Source organism: Cyprinus carpio, chromosome A7, assembly GCF_018340385.1.
Source record: "Cyprinus carpio isolate SPL01 chromosome A7, ASM1834038v1, whole genome shotgun sequence".
NCBI lineage: Eukaryota > Metazoa > Chordata > Actinopteri > Cypriniformes > Cyprinidae > Cyprinus > Cyprinus carpio.
The window spans coordinates 18404015-18423198 of record NC_056578.1 but is presented as its reverse complement, the minus strand read 5'-3'; the positions used below and the strand labels follow the sequence as shown (position 1 = coordinate 18423198).

Sequence of the window (19184 nt, the reverse complement as noted above, 5' to 3'; positions counted from 1 at the left end):
GATACAAGTCATAATCATTTTCATAAAGTCTCCTTGATATTACACACCATTTGATGGTAAAATGAAGTAGCAGAAAAAGACATGAAATACAACCATCCATTCTCAAGTATCTAACATGTTTTGACATAAGCTAACATTAAAATAAAAGAGCATGCAATTTTCCAAAGACTTAATTTCCATCGTATGAACAATCTTAAATAACACGTTTCAGGAAGTTACATTTAGACCTAGAATTTTTCCCCAATGCCGCTCAAGGACAATCGCAAGCCATATGGCTTTCAAAGATGGAGTATAAAAGAAAACAAGCCTGAAACATTCATCTGCAAAAAGTGCCCTCATTAAAATCTCAACTCTTACATAACAGGCTGTTTACATGCGGAGAATGTTCATTGATTGTACCAACTACATACAAAGATACAGCAAGATGAAAAAAATAAAATTATGACAAGTTAGATCTGCATTAATACATTTGAAAATGAATACATTTTGAAAAATAGATGACATGCCTTTTGGAATACAAATAATCAAAAATACAAAAAGATTTTCCTTTAACTGCTTTTTTTCATGAAGCTGCATGTTTTTAGTACAATATGCTTTGTACAAAAGTAACGCACATAATGAACTGGTTGTACATTTGAAACAAATCTCTGCATCATGTTTTACACTTAAAACACTAATGCTCTTTGACAATCATACAAAATATTTTTCTTTGTAAGAAAGTGCCAGGGCCTAATGGTAGTTGCAACCCATCTCCCAACATCTGAGCTATCATTCTGGACAAAGGATGCAATTCAGTTTAGCATCATTTGACTGTTTTGCATCAATGTAGGGAGAAGGAATACTTGGCACTAATAAAATGCTACTTACTATTTAACACTATCTTCAAAATGTGTATGTAACCGTTGTTAAATCAGTCTATTCTATGAGAGAAATACTGTGCTTGTGGACTCTGTCAAGCAGAGCAGGATCCTTGGGATCACAATTTCCTTTTTGCCCTTCCTCTTCTCTTTCAATTGGGAAGTACCACAGGATATTTAGAAGTACACCTTGCAATTCATTTTTCTAATTACAATTTAAAAAACCATTTTAAAAACACTACGAGAACATTTTTCTTTACCGCATACAAGATGTTTTCTTTTCTTAAAACAACAACAAAAAAGACTTCATAAAAAAAAAAAGTTATGAAAATATTTTCAGCAAAAAAAAAAAAAAATATTACTATGACAGAGCCACAATCCAATATAGACATATGATGTAAACACAAACAACATAAATGGCACCAGTGACATTAGTTGAAAGTGAACATGTTCATTTCCAAAACAAAGCCATTTACAAATAGGACAGAGAACAGAAAAAGAGAGAAGGGAATACAACTAGCCTGACCCTGCTTCGCACACCCTGAATGGCACTACTTACTCTGTATCACTCAGTCTGAAGCATCGCATAACTGTAAAAATGAAAAGGCGATTTAAGGAAGGAGATGAAGAAAAAAAGTATTTTTTTTTTTTTTTGCAGTATGATTAAACCTAAGGATATTCTCAGACTTTCATACACACTCATGTCACACAATACCTCCCTCCTCCCCTAAAATAAAAAAAAACCCAGAACGTCAGGCAGTCAGGTTTAAACCACAGCAATGAGACTGTTGTTATGCTGGTGCTATAAACAGGGCTTTACCAGGCTTCAGCCCTCCATCTTCTTCTTTGCAGTTTAGTTCGAATAGATTAGCACTGGGCAAATGCTACATTAACTCCAAAAGCTGACATGGAAAAAAAACTTGCATGTAATTAACACTAAAACATAAAGGTGACATCTCTTTAAAGAACCCCAGTTTTAAAAAAGGTACACAGGTTAAATATGAAACAATAAGGAGCAAAACAGTACTTTAAAAAATATGTAATAAAACAGTAGCTGATTAAAAAAAAAAAAGGTGCTACTAATAAACAACTAATATGTTGCTGGCTCTTAAAAGGTGAATAAATATCTGTGAAGAGACAGCAGCGGGATGTTGCAGAGTTCTGATGCGTTGGTAGGAAATTTCTTATTTAAACCATTTAAGAAATTAGTCACTGCAAATCTTTCACTATAAAACAGACATCACTCTGGTTTAAACCATTCTCATTCACACCGTATTAAAATAAAGAGTGAATCCACTGTGCTGTGAAAAGCACACAATTCATGAACAGAACAATCATCTTCCCTGAACATGCTCTTTGAGAAATGAACACATTTTGGCAAACAAAACAGGCCAGGAGTTGAGAGAACATTGTTTGAAGTAAACACCAAGCAAAGTGTACAGATGGGGAGGAATGCATAATGAAAAAAAAAAAAAAAAAAAATTCACTCACAAGCATTTAACTTCTGTCAGACAGTATGATTTTCTTACTGGCCATTCCCTATGAAATTGGTCAAAAGCCCAACAGTGTCAACCAATCCCATTGGAGCACCAAAAGACAACATGATCCTCTCCTCTGACTGCTACACATTCACTTTGTACTGAATGAAACCACACAAGAAACTTCAAACCCCTCTGGCTGCACAAATGGCAAAATAAAAAGCGCCAAAAAGGGAGTCATTTTTGTTTTGATGTTATCATAGAAATAAAAATTTGGGGGAATAATAAAAAAAAAAAGATTAAATGACAATGTTGTTGTAATACAAAATGCATATCTGCATTTGTTGTCTTGGTTACTGTCCTGTCCTACTATGTGTGCTCAGTCAGGGGGAAGGAGGTCATGAAGCCGAAACTGTTCACGAACATGCGGCCGCACATCCTCATTCTGTGGACAGATAAAAATGGAAAAGTACAATTTGTATTTAGACTCATTCATAAATTCTTATTTTATATATTTTAAAAAAGAATAAATAAAAAAATAAGTATTACACTTGTATATGTTCAAAGAGGCATCTTAAGAGGAAAAATTAATAAAACTAAGAGGCGAAGAACCCATTACAACATACCAATTCCACCAGTTTCTCCAAGAAAGGTACCAGCTTCAGAAGTTCACTGTCATTCTTGTCCATAAACCAGCTCTCAATTGGGATCCCATTGGAAAGCTGTGAGTGAAACAGCATGGGGTGGTGATTTTACTTTTATAGATTTTCCTTCATCTCTTTCTTTATTGGCTAATCTACCCAAAAAGCCCAGAAACACTCTTTACTTATGTATACTTTACACAAGTACCAATGAAAATGAATACTTCATTACTTTCTTAACTTTACTCAATAATTACTAATATGTGCTTTGGAAAAAAAATAAACTTGAACTATTCTTGGTGGGTTGGGGGATTCTGCTGAATATGAAATTTAACAGTAAGTGATTTAGAGCCTTATATAGTTAGAATATTGAAAGAATTGTGATTTACAGATATTTTCTATTAAAAGGCTGATTGAACTTGTAAATTATTACAATCAAAAAATAAAAAGGTTACTTTTAAATTGGGCTGGGTACAGAGTCTAATACGTTTTAGGCACTGACCAAAAAGCCTCTATACCATTGAGCATCAAAAAATGTCTTGACGTTCGGTACCAAATTTCTTTTCTAAGGGCTTAATCTCATCAACGTCAGTTAGATAAGCATGCAGCATGTCTGATATGCCCAAATCAAGTGCTGATGATTGGCTGTGGCAAGGCAACAAGGAAATAACACTAGTTTATGCCAGTTATGCCCAGAGACGTGGCTCACACGTGAGTCTGTAGTGTGTAAGCATCAACCGGACCAGCGTCAAGTCCCTCTCCAAAACTACTAATGAAGGCAGCGGCGCTATGACTGGGACTCCAACAGGTAAGATTAATGTTTAGCAAACAAACAAACTCGGCTAACTTGTAGTCGTACATGCTCGTGTACTAATTAAGCTAACGTTTCCGTGCACAGTGACTTAGTCCTATAAACTGGGACCAACAAAACATTAGATAATGTTTGAATGTATGGCTATAGATAGCTAGCTAAATCAATACTAAAAATGCTTTAAGGTTGACAGTAACTGATGAAATTCAACCTTGATCTGCTCACCTGATAAGCAAAGGCTTGTGGTGAGTTATCAATAATTATAGTCTTGGACAGGTCCCGCCCAAGGATATTCAGATCCTTAATGTAGTTTCCTTGCACACATACACAGTGCTCACGAAATAATCGGTGCCTAGAACATGTTGGAAACACACACACAGAGAGAAGAAGAACGAAATAAATCTCCGGGACTAGAATCAATAATGCATTCAAAGCAAAGGGTTGACACCTGAGGATGGTGTGGAGTTTACATGTGCCAGATACCAAAGCTCCCCATCTACTCCAATCTCTCAATCCCTCATTGTACATTCATGACAAAACCTTTTTTTTTTTTTTTTAAATAAAGTAACCAAAGAAAATAAGACAGATTTTTTTTTTAAATTAAGTAGCAGGAGAAAATAAAAAAAGACAGACTTAAAATATATATATATATATATATTTCACTTTAAACAGCCGTATTATAAGTAAGAGTCTTTAAAAAGATTAAAATAAAGGAAAAATAAAAAGAAGTCCACAGACCGCACCAGCTGTTTCCTCGGATCGAGAATGTTCAGCAACTTGTCTGCATAAACTTTCTTAGAGGCAGTGAAGAGAATGATCTAGAAGGGGAAAAAAAGTCAACAGTGGAACAGCTTCAGTCTTCTATGAGAAACAGATGTTAATTTAAGCTAGGGTAAAACTTTTCCATGTAATATCATTGCTCATTTAGAGAAAAAGGATGAGAGGTTATGTGGAGTAAAATGGATGAAGGCTTACCTCATAAATCTGTGACATGCGTTCAAGGAACTCTCTGAAAAATGGCCTCAATCGCACATAAACCTAACAGAAATTGGTGAATTAGACTTTAGCCCCTCAGAACACAGGGTTTTAGCACCCCCAAATTTTTTTAGTAATCTCTAACTTAAAGTTTCTCAAATTTCAAATCACTCAACTTTATAGACTTGCTTGAGAAAAAAGACTCTTGGTCAATTTGTTTCTTAAAATGGCTCTATAGCCTCCTCTAGTGTTATGTTACTGACAAACAATGTATTCACACAATGATAACTTGGATTTCTACCTGGTATATGACATCTTGGAAGAGTACAGGAAAGGTTAGCGCTGCATCATCCAGCTCATTCAAGCTACAATGGACAAGGGTTTCATCCTGTTGAAGGGAAAAAATTATCAGGATGTATGCCAAAATGGATCCCATGTAGCAGGAGGAAGTCTCCTGTGGTGTTTAAGACTGACCAGGTCAAGCACCAGGGAGAACTCAGGAGTGCTGCGAGTCTTCAGAGGGAGCGCAGGTTTGCGAGTTAGCTGCTCTTCTGTTAGTGGAGGTACATGTTTGATGAAAAAATACCTGCAAAACATATGAATATAAATGCTTGCTTTTAGACAAAATGCTCAAACAATACAAAACAACACTACAATTATAAATGGAAGTACCAGGAATGAACTACAAAGAGGGTGTGAAGGATCTGTCACAATACCTGAGGCTTTCTTTTTTACTGCCACAGTTTAGAGGTCAGACAGAATTATGTGTATCTTACCAATAATTTTGCCCACCTGATATATAATCCCTGAAAGTATGTTTTTGCATTTAGCAGAAAAAGAATTGAACCAGCATAGAATGTTACAGTCAATCTCTGTACAAAGATATTTAAAAGATACAACCTGCTCAACTTCCTCTCATTTTAGTAACACAGGCATTAAAAGTATGTGTACATTGTCAGCACCACAGCAGTTTTTTCTCTCTGAGAGGGTTTCCAAATTATCTTTAGTTGGTCTTGTACTTGCTGTTTTACTTACTAAATAGTTGTTGTGTTTTTCTTGTTCTAAATGTAATGTTGTGGCAATTTGTAATTATTTGCATGTGTCAAAAAGGTAACTATAGGTAAGGTAACTATACAGAATGTATAGTTTTATTGTTAAGCCCTGAGCACAGACATTCACTAAAGGTGAACTCACGGGTCAAACACTTCCCACTCCTCTTCATATGATGCTTCAGCTGGGACAGTGAGAGAGGCGTCCACATAACCCCCTGGTGCAGGACAGCCAGGAGCTGAAATAAAACAGAAAACAAATCACTGTCAATATGTTCTTAATACACCTTACAGTTCAAAAGTGTGCGGTCAGTATGATTGTTATACATGTTTTTGAAAGAAGACTCTTAGGCTCACCAAGGCTGTCTTTATTTAATAAAAAAAAAAAAAAAAAATGTAAATACTATTTTCAAAGTATTACTCTTTTCTATTTGGATACAATTCAAAATGTAATGTATTCCTGTGATTACAATTACTCCAGGCTTCAGTGTCAAGGACACTTCAGAAATAATTCTAATATACTGACTTGGTGCTCAAGAAACATTTCTTATAAATCAAAAGGCTGAAAACTGAATTTAAAGGAGACTGGGCCTAGGTTTGGGCTTAAGTGAAGCAATGTCATGTCTTTCACACCTGTAAGAGGAGGCAGGTCAGAGTGGGGGGTGTTTTCACTCTCCTCTGCAGGTGTGTGAGTGGGGGGTGGAGGTCTGAAGGCCGAGGGCATGGCACTGGTGTACAGAGGGACACTTAGGGGCTCTTTAGATGTGGCAGTACTGCTGGGCATCTCTTCTACTTGCTCCATTTCTAGTTGCTTCACAATCTCTTCTGCCTCCACCGCCTGTCCTGGGGAATCCGAGGCTGACGTGACAAGACAGGATGATAGTGAAGGAGAAAGAAGGAAAGAAAAAACATGGCAGGTTATTTGAAGTACTAATCTGAATAAAGTGTTTTTTATTTTTTATTATGATCATCAAAATAACCATTATCAGGAATCCAGAATACACTTTGATATGGCTTATTTTTATTATTATTGCTAAGGGTAAAACTATTGTGAAATGTACCAACATGGATAGGATGTATAGTTGCCTAGTTACTTATGGTTAAGTTCACAGTATTCAAAATGGCAGCCCTGCTATCCCGTTTCATCTGGAATCCTTCTCATGAGGAAAAAAAATCTGCCTCAGGACCATAAGTATACCATACATTTTTTTTTAATTTCAGCATTGACATTTTATGCAAAACTTTCTCTTATGAACTACACTTCATGTTCTTAGTATTATCACGTTATCTTTAGAGGTGCCTTGTGAAATACAAACAAAAGTTTGTGAAATGTAAATAGAAATGTTTTTTTTCCACAAATCTGGCTACACTACCATTCAAATGTTAGGGGTTAATAATAAAATAAAAAAATTAAAATTATAATAATAATAATAATTAATAAATAATTAAAAAATAAAAATAATGTTCATTCAGCAAGAACATCTTAAAGGGATAGTAATCATAAACCATTTAATTTGACTAAAAGAGACAGTAAAGTAATTTATAATGTTATAATTCTATTTCAAATAAATGCAAATAGATGACATTTTGTGAAGAAGCACCGTTTTCAACATTAATTATAGGAAGAAATATTTATTGACCATGAAAGCATATTTGAATGATTTTTAATAGTAATAAATTGTAATATTTTACAATATTACTGTTTTTACTGTATTTTTGATAAAATAAATGCACCATTGGTGAGCATAAGAGACTGCTTTCAAGAATATTACTGATCCCAAACTTTTGAACAGCAGTGTATATGAAACTACATAGACTCTAATGCTGGATGTTTATTTAACAAAGACTACTCTTCTTAAAGTAAAAAGGCCATCATTGCAAAGAATGATGAATGAAGAATGATTTATCATTTAAGTTTATTTGAAATAAATACTGTACTGAACAACACCGGTATATCGGAACAATATTCCAAAAAGTTTGTTGGAGTATAAGCATTAATGTGTCAACTGATAACTATTTAAAATGATCATTCACATCTGTAGTGTTTAGTTCAGTGTTTTTCATCTCACCATTTTTATTTGCTGGTGAAAAGAAATTGAAGACAGGAGAAAAGATGGTTCCAAGCAGGGTTGTGCGGGGTGGACTGCTCACAACCTCCTCAGAGTCGTCTAATTTCCCATTAGTCTTGACAGGCTTACTCGTGTCATGGTTTGTTGTTTCTATAGGACAAAGTATGAAAAGAAAAACAAATTCAAAAGAATTTAGCATAACCATCAAATTATAAATGCATAAGAGACCATTTAAATCTCCAACTCCATATAGGTTTATTACTCTATAGTTTTTGCCCTCCTTCAGTTGACTGCTAGATAGTGAAACTTTGATCTTTTATTTTTATTTGGATTACTACAGTAGCAATTTGTTTTTCTTTAAAAAAAAAAAAAAACTCTGAATACTTGAAATGCCATTGTTTTGATTTAATTTGTTAGTATTTATATTAATAAAGAGCCTATGAAAGTGTGTTCACTAGCAAATTAGTTTTTGCTGTCGTAATCAATGTCAAATCATGACATTTCACTGGTATTAATACAACTTAAAGATGCACAGATGTATTGGCCAATTATCGGTATCAGCTGATGATCAGGGCTAATTATATCCTGTCAATCAAAAGGCAGCAAAAAAAATAAAAAATAAATAAAAACATGGCTGCAACTCATACTGTGTGTGAAGAAAACCTCTGTTGAATTTAGAGGTGTCAAAATTAACATGACAATAACGCATTAAGAGTTAAAAATAGCGACATGAAAGCAGGCTCTATTTGACCCTATGAATCACCCGTAGTTCAAGCCAGGGTTGCCAGATCCAGTGTTTTTCTCTACACCAAACATTATTTGTAGCGTGCCTTCCATCCAATAATCACAAAGATCTTTGTGCTTTTCTTACTTCTGATATGAAACAAAGTCTCAGCTTTCAAATCCTGTACATTCGATTATGAAATTCAAACAATGAATGCCATTTTGATACTTGTAAATGTCACGTGACAGATTGCAGTAGCACCTTAGTTCAAGCAGCAGAGCGGAGCACGAGTGTCTTCCACTTTAAGTTATAGCGCAAAATAAACACTAATGAACATCAGAAGGTATGTTGAAATATAGCTTACCATAATGTAACATGTCTAATGTAATTGCTCAATCAGTGTTTCATCCGCAGAAAGATGCCAATAAATCAGATTAACTTGGCATTTACCTCAGCAAAGATATCCACTGTTCACAGTTCGTTAGTTAGCTATAAAACAACATTAAAGAGGAGCTTTTTTTTTTTACTTATAATTACATATATATGTTTGAATAAATCTGGCATGAAGGCTATGTGCAAATGAGTTGCAAACAGACATTTCAGTTTTTATTTGAGTGTAATTATGATATGTGAAAATAAAAAGCAATTGATTATAATAGCTCTTTTGTTAATTTTAACCTTTAATATTATCAGGGGTGCACATGAGTGGTACGCAGTTAAAAACTGCGATGTGTAAACATGTTCAGTACCAAACCAAATCTCTAGGTGCTCTCATGAGAACCAGACTGAAAAACTTATGTGCACCCCCGAATATTATAGTAATGTGCCAAATGATAGGGTTCCGTGTAGTTAACAGCATCAGTTAGGAGAGACTTTTTTCCTTAAGAAAATCAAACTATCGATATCGACCGATTTCATTCTGAATAATCGGCTATTGGTATCGGCAGAGAAATTCAGTATTGGTGCATCTCTAATACTAATGACATTTGGGTATAGCGACAGCTGCTGTGCAGACTAGAGTATCAGTTTTCATTGTTTAACCAGGCAACACAAGGGACTCACCTCCATTGACAAAGCTTCTTCTGCGGGCCCTGTAGATGCTTTTCCTCTGCAGGTCATTTTTCCTCTGTGGGGTGGAGGTGATCAGCTCGCAGCTCACATGATTCCTCTTTGCTGGGTTGTCCTGCTCCACCTGAAACACCAACAGTCATGCGAGAGTTTAATACAAACCAGTTTTAACATGTTTAGTTAGAGATAGTTGAAAACCTGTTGTTAATATTTAACTCTAAATTAAAATGCTAAAAAAGAAAAGAAAAAAAAAAACATACAAAAATCAGTTCTTGAAACTTCTGGAATCATGATTGGTTGATTAATCAGGGCTAGAGAAGCTGCAACCATTTTGGCAGCATATTCTTCCAAAATCTAATCTGTGCGACCTCAAAATATATTCCTGTTTTCAATTCTCTACAAAACGTTCGCTAATTATTGCACAGTAGGTGCCTGCTGTAAGCTGATATAGTGACTGGCCCACCGCTCAAGCCAATGTTACATAACCAATTAAACTACATCTTTATTGACATTCTTAACTTTAATGCAGATTTTTAGATTGGTTATAATTATATTTAGATTGGTTTTAATATTAGCCAATCACTTCCTTTCACTGACACTATGCTCCGTTGGTTTTTGCATTTTTTTGGTTTTATTTCCGATCTCTCTTCCGGATTTGAACACACTGCATTCATTGCAATCATTTTCCAAAATATTTAAAGTTTAGATGGCATTTTCTGTCCATCTTGCCTCTGTTTAATGCATATTCAAGTAGTGTTTATAAGTGCAGTAGGGCTGCATGATAAATCACATGTGATTGTCATGCGCATCTCTTCAGTAAAGCCGGTTCTGTGATTAGTAGTAAATCTCCATCACCTGCTTTCAGATGGAGCGACATTTAATACACAGAGCCATAGTTCACTGACAAGCTATGCAATATCACATTCATAATCGCAGATGAATTGCCTTTGATTATGAATGCAATATTGCTGAAATAACTGAACGCTGGAAATTGCTGAATACAGTTATTTTTGTTTTCTTTGTGCACAAAAAGTATTCTCGTAGCTTCATAAAATTAAGGTTGAACCACTGATGTCACATGGACTATTTTAACGATGTCCTTACTACCTTTCTGGGCCTTGAGCGTGTCAGTTCCCTTGCTGTTTATGCAGGATCAGAAAGCTCTCGTATTTCTTTTAAAATATCTTAACTTGTGTTCCGAAGATGAATAAAGTTCTTACGGGTTTGGAACGACATGAGAGTCAGCAATTGACAGAATTTTTGGGTGAACTATCCCTTTAAAATCTGAACAGATTTTAAAACACTAGGCACCACACTCCTGCTAACTTTGTAAACAGTTACAGAGGAAAAATTGGTCATAATACACTAAATAACTGAAGATCATACACTAGGCTACCAGACTTTAAAGTCATTCCTAACACAACAAACTCATGCAGAAACACGTGGCTTGTTGGTAGGAGATGTGTGACAAATGAAAACAATGTGTGTTCTAAAATTGGCTCAAAATATCAAAAATTGATATCCTCTGGTATGGAACCATATTTCTAAAGCTTAAAAAAAAACAAAAAAACAAAAAAAAACAAAGCCTGTGTCCATCATATACTCAGAGGTTTTCTAGGAAATATGTAAACTCAAATCTACAGACTGGCTCTGACTTTCTGAAACGAGCATCTACTTGTCCAGGCTGTCAATTTGGAGCAAAAATCTAAGCAAAAGTTTTGTAGTGTATTTAAGCCTTAAAAAGGTTGAGAACCACTACCCTAAGTCAAATTGAGGCAATCTAGAACTCAAACAAAAGAACCTAACACCTTTACTGGACATAATGTGAAGCCCTGATGCATGCCTGTTAAAGCCAACCCTACCTACTGTCATTATCTGAGTGCTGTGGAACCACAGCTAAAATTAGAACAGGACTGAGCTCCTCAGACAAGCAGCGGCATTCTACCATGCATTTGTGGGTGAATATGATACCAGGCAGTAACAGATTTAGGTATGGACAACTGCCCAGTGCGGCATCTTGCCGGGGGTGGCACAGAGCGCCCACACAAAAAACAAAACTGAACGCACAATCATGTTTTTATCACTCATTTACACTGCATGTCAATATGTCATCACTGTCTGGGGTAGTTAACCTGGGGTGCATTTCCCAAAAGCATCGTTAGCTAACTTTGGTAGTTAGTTTCATTGAACTCTATTGGTAATGACGGAACTTATGACCATAGTTGCTTTTGGGAAAGGCACCCCTGGTTAGGACTCGGAGTGTGCGCCCGGAGAAGTACTCTCTCACTCAGACACAGGCGAAGGGTAAACTAGCTCCAGAAGCCTAATGTTTACACATCACAAACCCATCTCTTTAGGCATGTACCAGATATAGGTGTCATGTCATAACATTTTTTTTTTATTACTACTGAATTTGTATTTAAAGTGATCACATTTTAATTAAACATTGTAAATTATGTTTTTATTTCTACTCTTATTCACACAGCGCATACATTACAGAGAAAGAAAACAAATAATATTTACATTATCTAAGAACATTATGACTTTTTTTTCAAAAAACTTAGCAAGTCCTGTTATAATCATTGAAGCTGTCTACATTTTGAAATGAGTCTCTTACTTACATTGTACATATATACTTTGTTGTTTATGATGAGAGAATTTGCGGGAGTGTAGAATTCAGTCTGCAAGCGCAATCACTGAGTAAATGTTCGGCGTTTCAGCGATGTCTCATCTGAACACCTCTGATTGGTTATTGAATTCATAAACTCAAGGGAATTGCGTGTTATTGTTTATAATGTGCAATGCTGTAATAAAAATGTCATTAATAAAAATATGCAAAAACAAATATGATGCAACATGAGCAGACAAATGACACTTTTCATTAAGCATTTTGCTTAAGTCACTTTCACAAAGGTGACTTAAGTAGGGAGAGTGGGATGTAAGCCAGGAGCCCATTTAGGAAAAAAGAAAAGGGGAAATGTGCAAAAGATAAATGGCATCTCGTTGTAGCTATCACACTAAAATAGGCTAATATATCACTTAAGTTAAGATGCTATTTTATTACACATATAGCAAAAACAATTTTTTTTTGTCCAACTAGTTTACATAGCCACACAGTAAAATGTGATTTTATATTATAATGTGATTTAAAAAAAATAAAAATAAAAATAAAAAAGTAACACTCACTTTATTTATTTTTTACTGTACAGTTGAGCAATACATTTGTTCATTTAATTATACATTAATAAAAAAAGCTAAATTTGTGTTCAATTAGTTTTATTTAGAGATGGCAGAAGGGGTGGTTTGTCCAGGGTGCCATACAAGCTAAAACTGTCACTGATACCAGGTCTTGTTGGCATTCTATTCGAGAACATTCTGGGCAACAATAATCAAATTTAAGAAAAGAGCTGTAATGGTCTGGATCTGCCACGATAATGAACTCATAATACAATAAAGAGAGAGGCTGCCAGAGGCTCACCTTTATGGAACTTCCATGGATGAACTTCTTGATGCTGGACAGAAGGCCCTTGCTATCACCTGAGCACTCCTCCATCTCAGAGTGCTTCCGCTTGTTCCGGGCCGCGCAGGACCTGCGGGCGAGGTTCGGCTGCTGAGAAGCCTTGCGCATTCTCAGCCTCATTTTGTTAAGAGTCACATGTAAGACTGGGGAGAGAAACAAGACAAAACTGAGAAGCTCATACACAAGGTATAGAAAGACAACAAAACTGCATGGAGAAAGAGGAAAACATGAGGAAAACACTCCATTTAGCAACGACCTTGAGAAGTCCAACTATGACCACTGGTTCTCACACACAGGTAAATGAATCACACTTTTAATGGTTTTGAATGAATTATGGTGCTTAGCTCACTTCAGCCAAGTGCTCTAGCCACAGACATCTGGATATATTCAAGACAACATATCCTTCAACATAGTTCATCATTTAGTTTAAGCACCTCCACAGCAAAACAGTCTCAACTACAAAAGTATTATAATTTCCAACATACAGAAGAACTGTAAATGGACATGCTTTCTTCTGCTGAATGCAATAGAACATATTTTTAAGTGTTTTAAGTGTATTTTGAATTTTCAACTGTTTTTATCCATTCAATGAAAGTCACTGGGGTCCAAAACCCTGTTGACTTTCATTGCATGGGCATTAAAAGAAAAAAAAAGTCACAAGGACAGGTGTTGACTCATACAAGGGTGAGTAAATGACATTTTTCATTTTTGGTCTTTTTTAGTCTTACTTATCTGTTGCTTAATGCACTAGCAAAGAGAAAGAAAGGTGAGGAAATCACAGATCAACAGCAAGCAGCAGTTTCTTGCAAGATAAAAAAAAAAAAAAAAAGAGAGAGAAGAGAAAAAAAAGAGAGAAATGAAAAAAGGACAGAGGGAAAAACAGCTAGCCTAATGTTTTCCTGATGTGGAGGAAGTGTCCCTCTCTTTTTTAAAGGCAACCCTGTACATCAAGGGGGGAAAAATAATCCTGAAATTAACTACAGAGCTTGGTCGTGTGTCCCCTCCTCAAAGTGTGCTTACGCAACAACTGACCACCAATATGCTCCAGCATTTTTGACCCTTCAGGAGTTACGTCCGGTCTGACTTTTCCTTACCAATACTAGTCATGAAGAAATCGAACTACAATAATTTAGAAAAGATGCACATTAAAATTATGAAACACTTTTTCCAGGATATCAATTGATTTCCAAGTAGCTGGGAAAGGCTTTGTAGATCTAACACAACATGAAAAACACTGGAGAAGATTTCCTACGTCCTCCCAGATGCCTTTGTAATCACATGCAGGACACTCTGATACTCAACTACACAGAGAACCCAAATTGCACTGAACATGAGATCTAACTGTCTACAGAAAATAAGTTTGATATTTTAGGAGAGGAAAACAAAGCTCCTCCTGCCACAGCTGCAGTGTGCAGGAGTTAAACAAAGAGAAGCAGCGAGGACAACGAACGACGAGACATACTGCAAGCATAGAAGCATGTAAGAGACAGAAGAGAGGAATTGCGAAAAGTAAAGAGAGAAAGGCTACAGATGGTAATACATCTCAGTTTTTTCCTTAACCACCACAAATGGTGACTCATCCACTGCCTCGACCAGACATCATGCCAAGACATCCACCTCACAACACTGAGGAGCTAAAGCCTTTCTTCTAGAAGAACAGAGGCACAGTGATATTCAACAGTCTTCAACAACTGTTAGATTCAGTGAAGCTTCTTTAAAGCCAAATTTCTGGATGAAAATAACATCAACAGACATTAAACACGTTTAATACATCAAAATAGAAATGATGATTGCAAAATCATTCTCTGACCTCTTCCACCACAGCAGTTTTCTGAAAGTGAACATGTTCTGACAGCAAGAAAATTTAAATTAATTAATTAATTAAATAATAAACACAAAGTTGGTTTCAAACAAAAACATGCCCTGACAGACCGGCAGCAAATTCAAGGCTGCTGACACATTTCCAAGAACTGATCCCTGAGGCCTTTTTTTTGTCTCTGCTCAGTTTGACTCTTACTGCTTTTTCACCAGGGCTGGTGCCGGAGCCCAATTGGGAACTGGGCTACACTATTTCCAATCAAAAAAGTCCTGCGGCCTGTAGTGGAAACTCTACCCACTGATATAAGTTCCCTTGTTCAAGACCAGCAAGGTTTTGGGGCCGGTTCGGAAACAGGATCTGGTCACCGGCCCCAAAACCTTGCTGGTCTTGAACAAGGGAACCTATATCAGTGGGTAGTTTCCACTACAGACCGCAATTTGAAAGGCTTCATTTTTAAAAGCCGTCATGGGTTCAGGTAAATTAACAAAATTAACACAGCAATTAAATATGTCAATTCAACAGTAGTCAACGCTCTCCTTCTGCAAGAGATAACAAGCAATTCTGGTCACAGGTTGGTGACGTAGAAGGATCTGCTCCCTGCCAGTGGAAACGCGAGCTGGTTCTGAATGAGTGCAACTCTTGGCTGAGCACCGGCTCCAGCACTAGCCCCAGTGGAAAAGTACATTATAAACATGAAAGTGTAACTGCTGAACATGGACATGTTATTAAATGAATTAGCATGACACGTCAAGGCTTCACAGAAAATACCATTGCACTTTGTTGGTAACCTGTCCCATAACAGCCAGACAACTAGGACAGGTTCTCTTCTTAACTGGGGAACCCGAGACCACTAGAAGGCATCATAAACCTCCAATGGAACAAAATGTCTTAAAATAAACCTTTTTTTTTTTTTTTTTTTTTAAGTATGTTTAAGTAAGCAAGCATTATTTACACACTATTATAGTACTTATTAATTTGTTTTAAAATATATTTTAAATCTATATTTATTTCATTCAGTTTTAGTACTTAAAGGTGCTGTATGTGATTGACACCGAGTGGTTGAACTAGGTATTGCAGTCTAAATTCTAAATATTGGAAAGGGTTTTTTTTCACCCAGCCCCTCCTCCTCTAGTCTCAGCCTCAGACGCCATGGACCGTTGGCTAAACGTCTGATGCATATGGGACACAAAAGTGGAAACAATTCAGTAGTGTCAAAGTCGTCATCGGATTGGTTGAATTCTACAGGATTTCCGGGAGACGTGTGTCGCATTCTTTAACGTTCTGCCTGGAAACAAAGATGCCGTGGTGCCAAACCCCTCAAGAAAGAAGAAAGCCATAGTGTTTACAACTGTGACCACGAGCAGTTATCAGGATCAACTAAACACTGGATTCTCAAAAGTAAGTGAAATTTTTAAAGTTTGCAGCATAGAATCTTTCAAATACGTCCGAGAGTTTTACACACCGGTTGGTTATAGTGGCAACATTTCCACGCCACGAAATGTGACGCTGAAGGAAAAGAACTGTGATTGGTTGTTTGACATGTTGGTCAAACAGCCTTGTGGGCGGGCCTTGGCCAGTGAAAGCTGCCATGAATTCCAGACCTTCAGCCATAGTCTGAAGGTCTGGCTACGCGAAACTACTCCACCTCAGATTGAGGCACACACAGGTTGCCAGATTAATGACACCAACAAGAACGAGCGCACTTGACGTTGAATAAAATGAAATATATGCCAACTGGCAACCCGGGGTGCCGAAATACAATTGGGTAAACTGGCAGTGGGGGGGTTTCACAAACCAAAACAGAGACATACATTCCGGCCCGGAACACACATTTTCAAAGGAGAATAACTGACTGAAGCATTGTTTTTCAGATAAACATGTTAACTTAGTATGTTTCTTAAAAACCTGCAAACATATGGTATTTTTATGCTTTAGTAGAGTCAGAAACTTACATACAGCACCTTTAAACTTATTTTTAAAGTTAGTGGCAACAAAAAAAAAATGTAATTTTCAGTTTTAGTTTTTCCATCTAAAATTAATATTTTGTCAGCATTATTTTAATTAATAAAAATAATTTCAGTAGTTGTAGTTTAGGGAACACTTCTTGGATGAATTTCAAAAATACAAACTTAAAAGCTGCATAGTTTACAAATAATTTCACATTTTTAACAGTGGCTTTATTATGAAGAACAATAAGAAATGCAACACATACCAAGCTCTCACAACTGTTTCATGACAGGGTGCAACCTTGGCAAATTACATTTGGCATTAATGCTCAAAAACTATCAGCAGACCTTAAATTGTTGTATTTACTAATTTCTTTAGAAAGTTACAGGCTAAAGTAAAAAGTCTGAGTTACGAAAAATATCAGCAGTAACAAAATATAACGTACATCTGATTTCTGCAGAATATTAAAAATTGCATTTTGTTTTTACCCCAAAAAAGGAAGAACGTATTAAAATGTTGACATTTCTTAAATTATTGACTTGACAATGGAATGGCACTGGTTGAGGAGCACTGCCCTGCAGTCAACGAGCTACAGTCAGTCAGCCATTAGAAAAGGAAGAAAAGAAAGAAAATACATGAAGTGTTGCCAAACCATAGCTGATCAACCTCATCATACACTTCAGAAATGAAGTTCAGCCGCTGAAACATGAACAGTGTCGTGGTGGGCGGGAAACACACGCTAAAGAGATTCTGTACGCAAGACGAGCAACTTTCTCACGATTTCCCCGTTTAGCCGGACATTAAAAATAACTGTTTTGACAATGATTACACGACTCCAGAGCCTAAAATGTGAGATGTATTTTTACATGCAGGAAACGCTCTCGACACATCTGTGCATGTCTATCTTCAATGTAGGACACATGCAAGCATTCTCTCCGTAGGAAACCTGTCTCTCGTGACCCGCTGTTACTAGAAGAAGCCTCACGTGCCATTCAACACAGTGTTCTAATGACAGCGAAAGCGCGGGAACGACTCGCGAACACGGCAGCTGCCCGTCCGCGCATATAGGTGCTACGTGAGCGAGCCGAATCACAGCGAAACATTTCCGACCGGAGAGAAAGGACGGGTGTTTTGGGGGAACCCTATCACAAGCATTACAGACTGGGTAATAACTTACTGGGCGAATCTCCGGGGATCGAATCACAGGATAACGGTCGTTTTCAGGGCTGCTGACACTCGCTGTTGTTCGCGTGCCTCTTCAGACGAGGTTCACCTCTGTCCTCCCCGCACCTCTGGACGCCATTTCCCGCCTCCGTACCCACACAGTCAACGACAGGTACCCGGATGAAGAGAGGAGCGAGCATGCGTCCTGCGGCGCACGTCCCACACCCCCTTTCTGTTGTTCCGAGAATCAAAACAATATTGCAGCTTCGCAGTGCGACAGGTTTAGCGTACAGTATCTATTAAAAATACACATAGCAGTAGCGGGAATCACACATAAAGTGTGTGCTTCAGCAAAAACGCAGAGCGGAGAGTAATTCCTCTTCAAAACGGAGTTAGTGTCGGCATTTACCAGGTAGCCTGTCAGGTAAACTAGCAAATATGTATTATTTCATTACATTTTTTTCCTGACAGGAATGTGGCTCCGAAAAGTTGTTAGCGTAGTAACAGACAAAGTTAACTAAATAAAAAGCCTCGTCTGCTAGATTGAAGCGGTTTTAAAATCCTAACATTTGAGAAAGTTTTAAAGTTTGAGATAGAAATAGTCAGATTATAGATAAATAGATAGATAAAAATAATAATAGGTATAATGCAATCTAAATGAGTTTAAATGTCTTTGAAATATAACATAGAATGGCAGCTTTATTGAGTCTAACCGGCTTCAGTGTGTTTACATTTGAATTTTGTCAGTTGGAGTTTGAATAGTCCTAGCTCATTTGAACAATGCACGTCTATGGGAATTTCCCCAGTTTTAATCGTCATTTTTAGGAACTCGTAAGACCGATCAGTTAGAAAAGACAAGGGCACACTAAGTCAGAACAGGCTGAAGGTCTGGGCCGAATTTGGTGGCTGGAGCTTGAAAACTCTAGAACGGGTCTCCAAACTTGTTCCTGGAGGGCCGGTGTCCTGCAGTTGAGCTTCAACCTGCCTGGAAGTTTCTAGTGTGTCTAGAAATACATTAATTAGCTGGTTCAGGTGTGTTTAATTAGGGATGGAGCAAAACTC

At 36.9% G+C, this 19184-nt stretch overlaps 1 protein-coding gene across 1 annotated transcript; it reads right to left on the bottom strand.

Annotated features, from left to right (window-relative positions):
- Positions 1-14: 14 nt before the first annotated feature.
- Positions 15-18549, bottom strand: LOC109093111 (CTD small phosphatase-like protein 2-B). Its single transcript, XM_019106848.2, has 13 exons — positions 18136-18549; positions 13151-13335; positions 9667-9796; positions 7881-8030; positions 6445-6669; positions 5957-6050; positions 5237-5348; positions 5064-5150; positions 4763-4825; positions 4526-4605; positions 4013-4139; positions 2962-3057; positions 15-2780 (listed from the first exon to the last, which is right to left on the bottom strand). The coding sequence occupies exons 2-13, from the start codon at positions 13310-13312 to the stop codon at positions 2715-2717; spliced, it is 1392 nt and encodes a 463-aa protein (XP_018962393.2). The 5' UTR covers positions 13313-13335; positions 18136-18549; the 3' UTR covers positions 15-2714.
- Positions 18550-19184: the final 635 nt, after the last annotated feature.

What these genes read in the sequence shown, in the direction of transcription:
- LOC109093111 (XM_019106848.2), bottom strand. Translation starts at nt 13,312, where the DNA reads ATGAGGCTGAGAATGCGCAAGGCTTCTCAGCAGCCGAACCTCGCCCGC. An exon ending in CCGAGGAAACAGCTGGTGCG is followed by an intron (nt 4,140 to 4,525) that starts GTCTGTGGACTT and finishes AACATGTTCTAG; the next exon opens with GCACCGATTATTTCGTGAGC. An exon ending in CACAAGCCTTTGCTTATCAG is followed by an intron (nt 3,058 to 4,012) that starts GTGAGCAGATCA and finishes TTTCACTCACAG; the next exon opens with CTTTCCAATGGGATCCCAAT.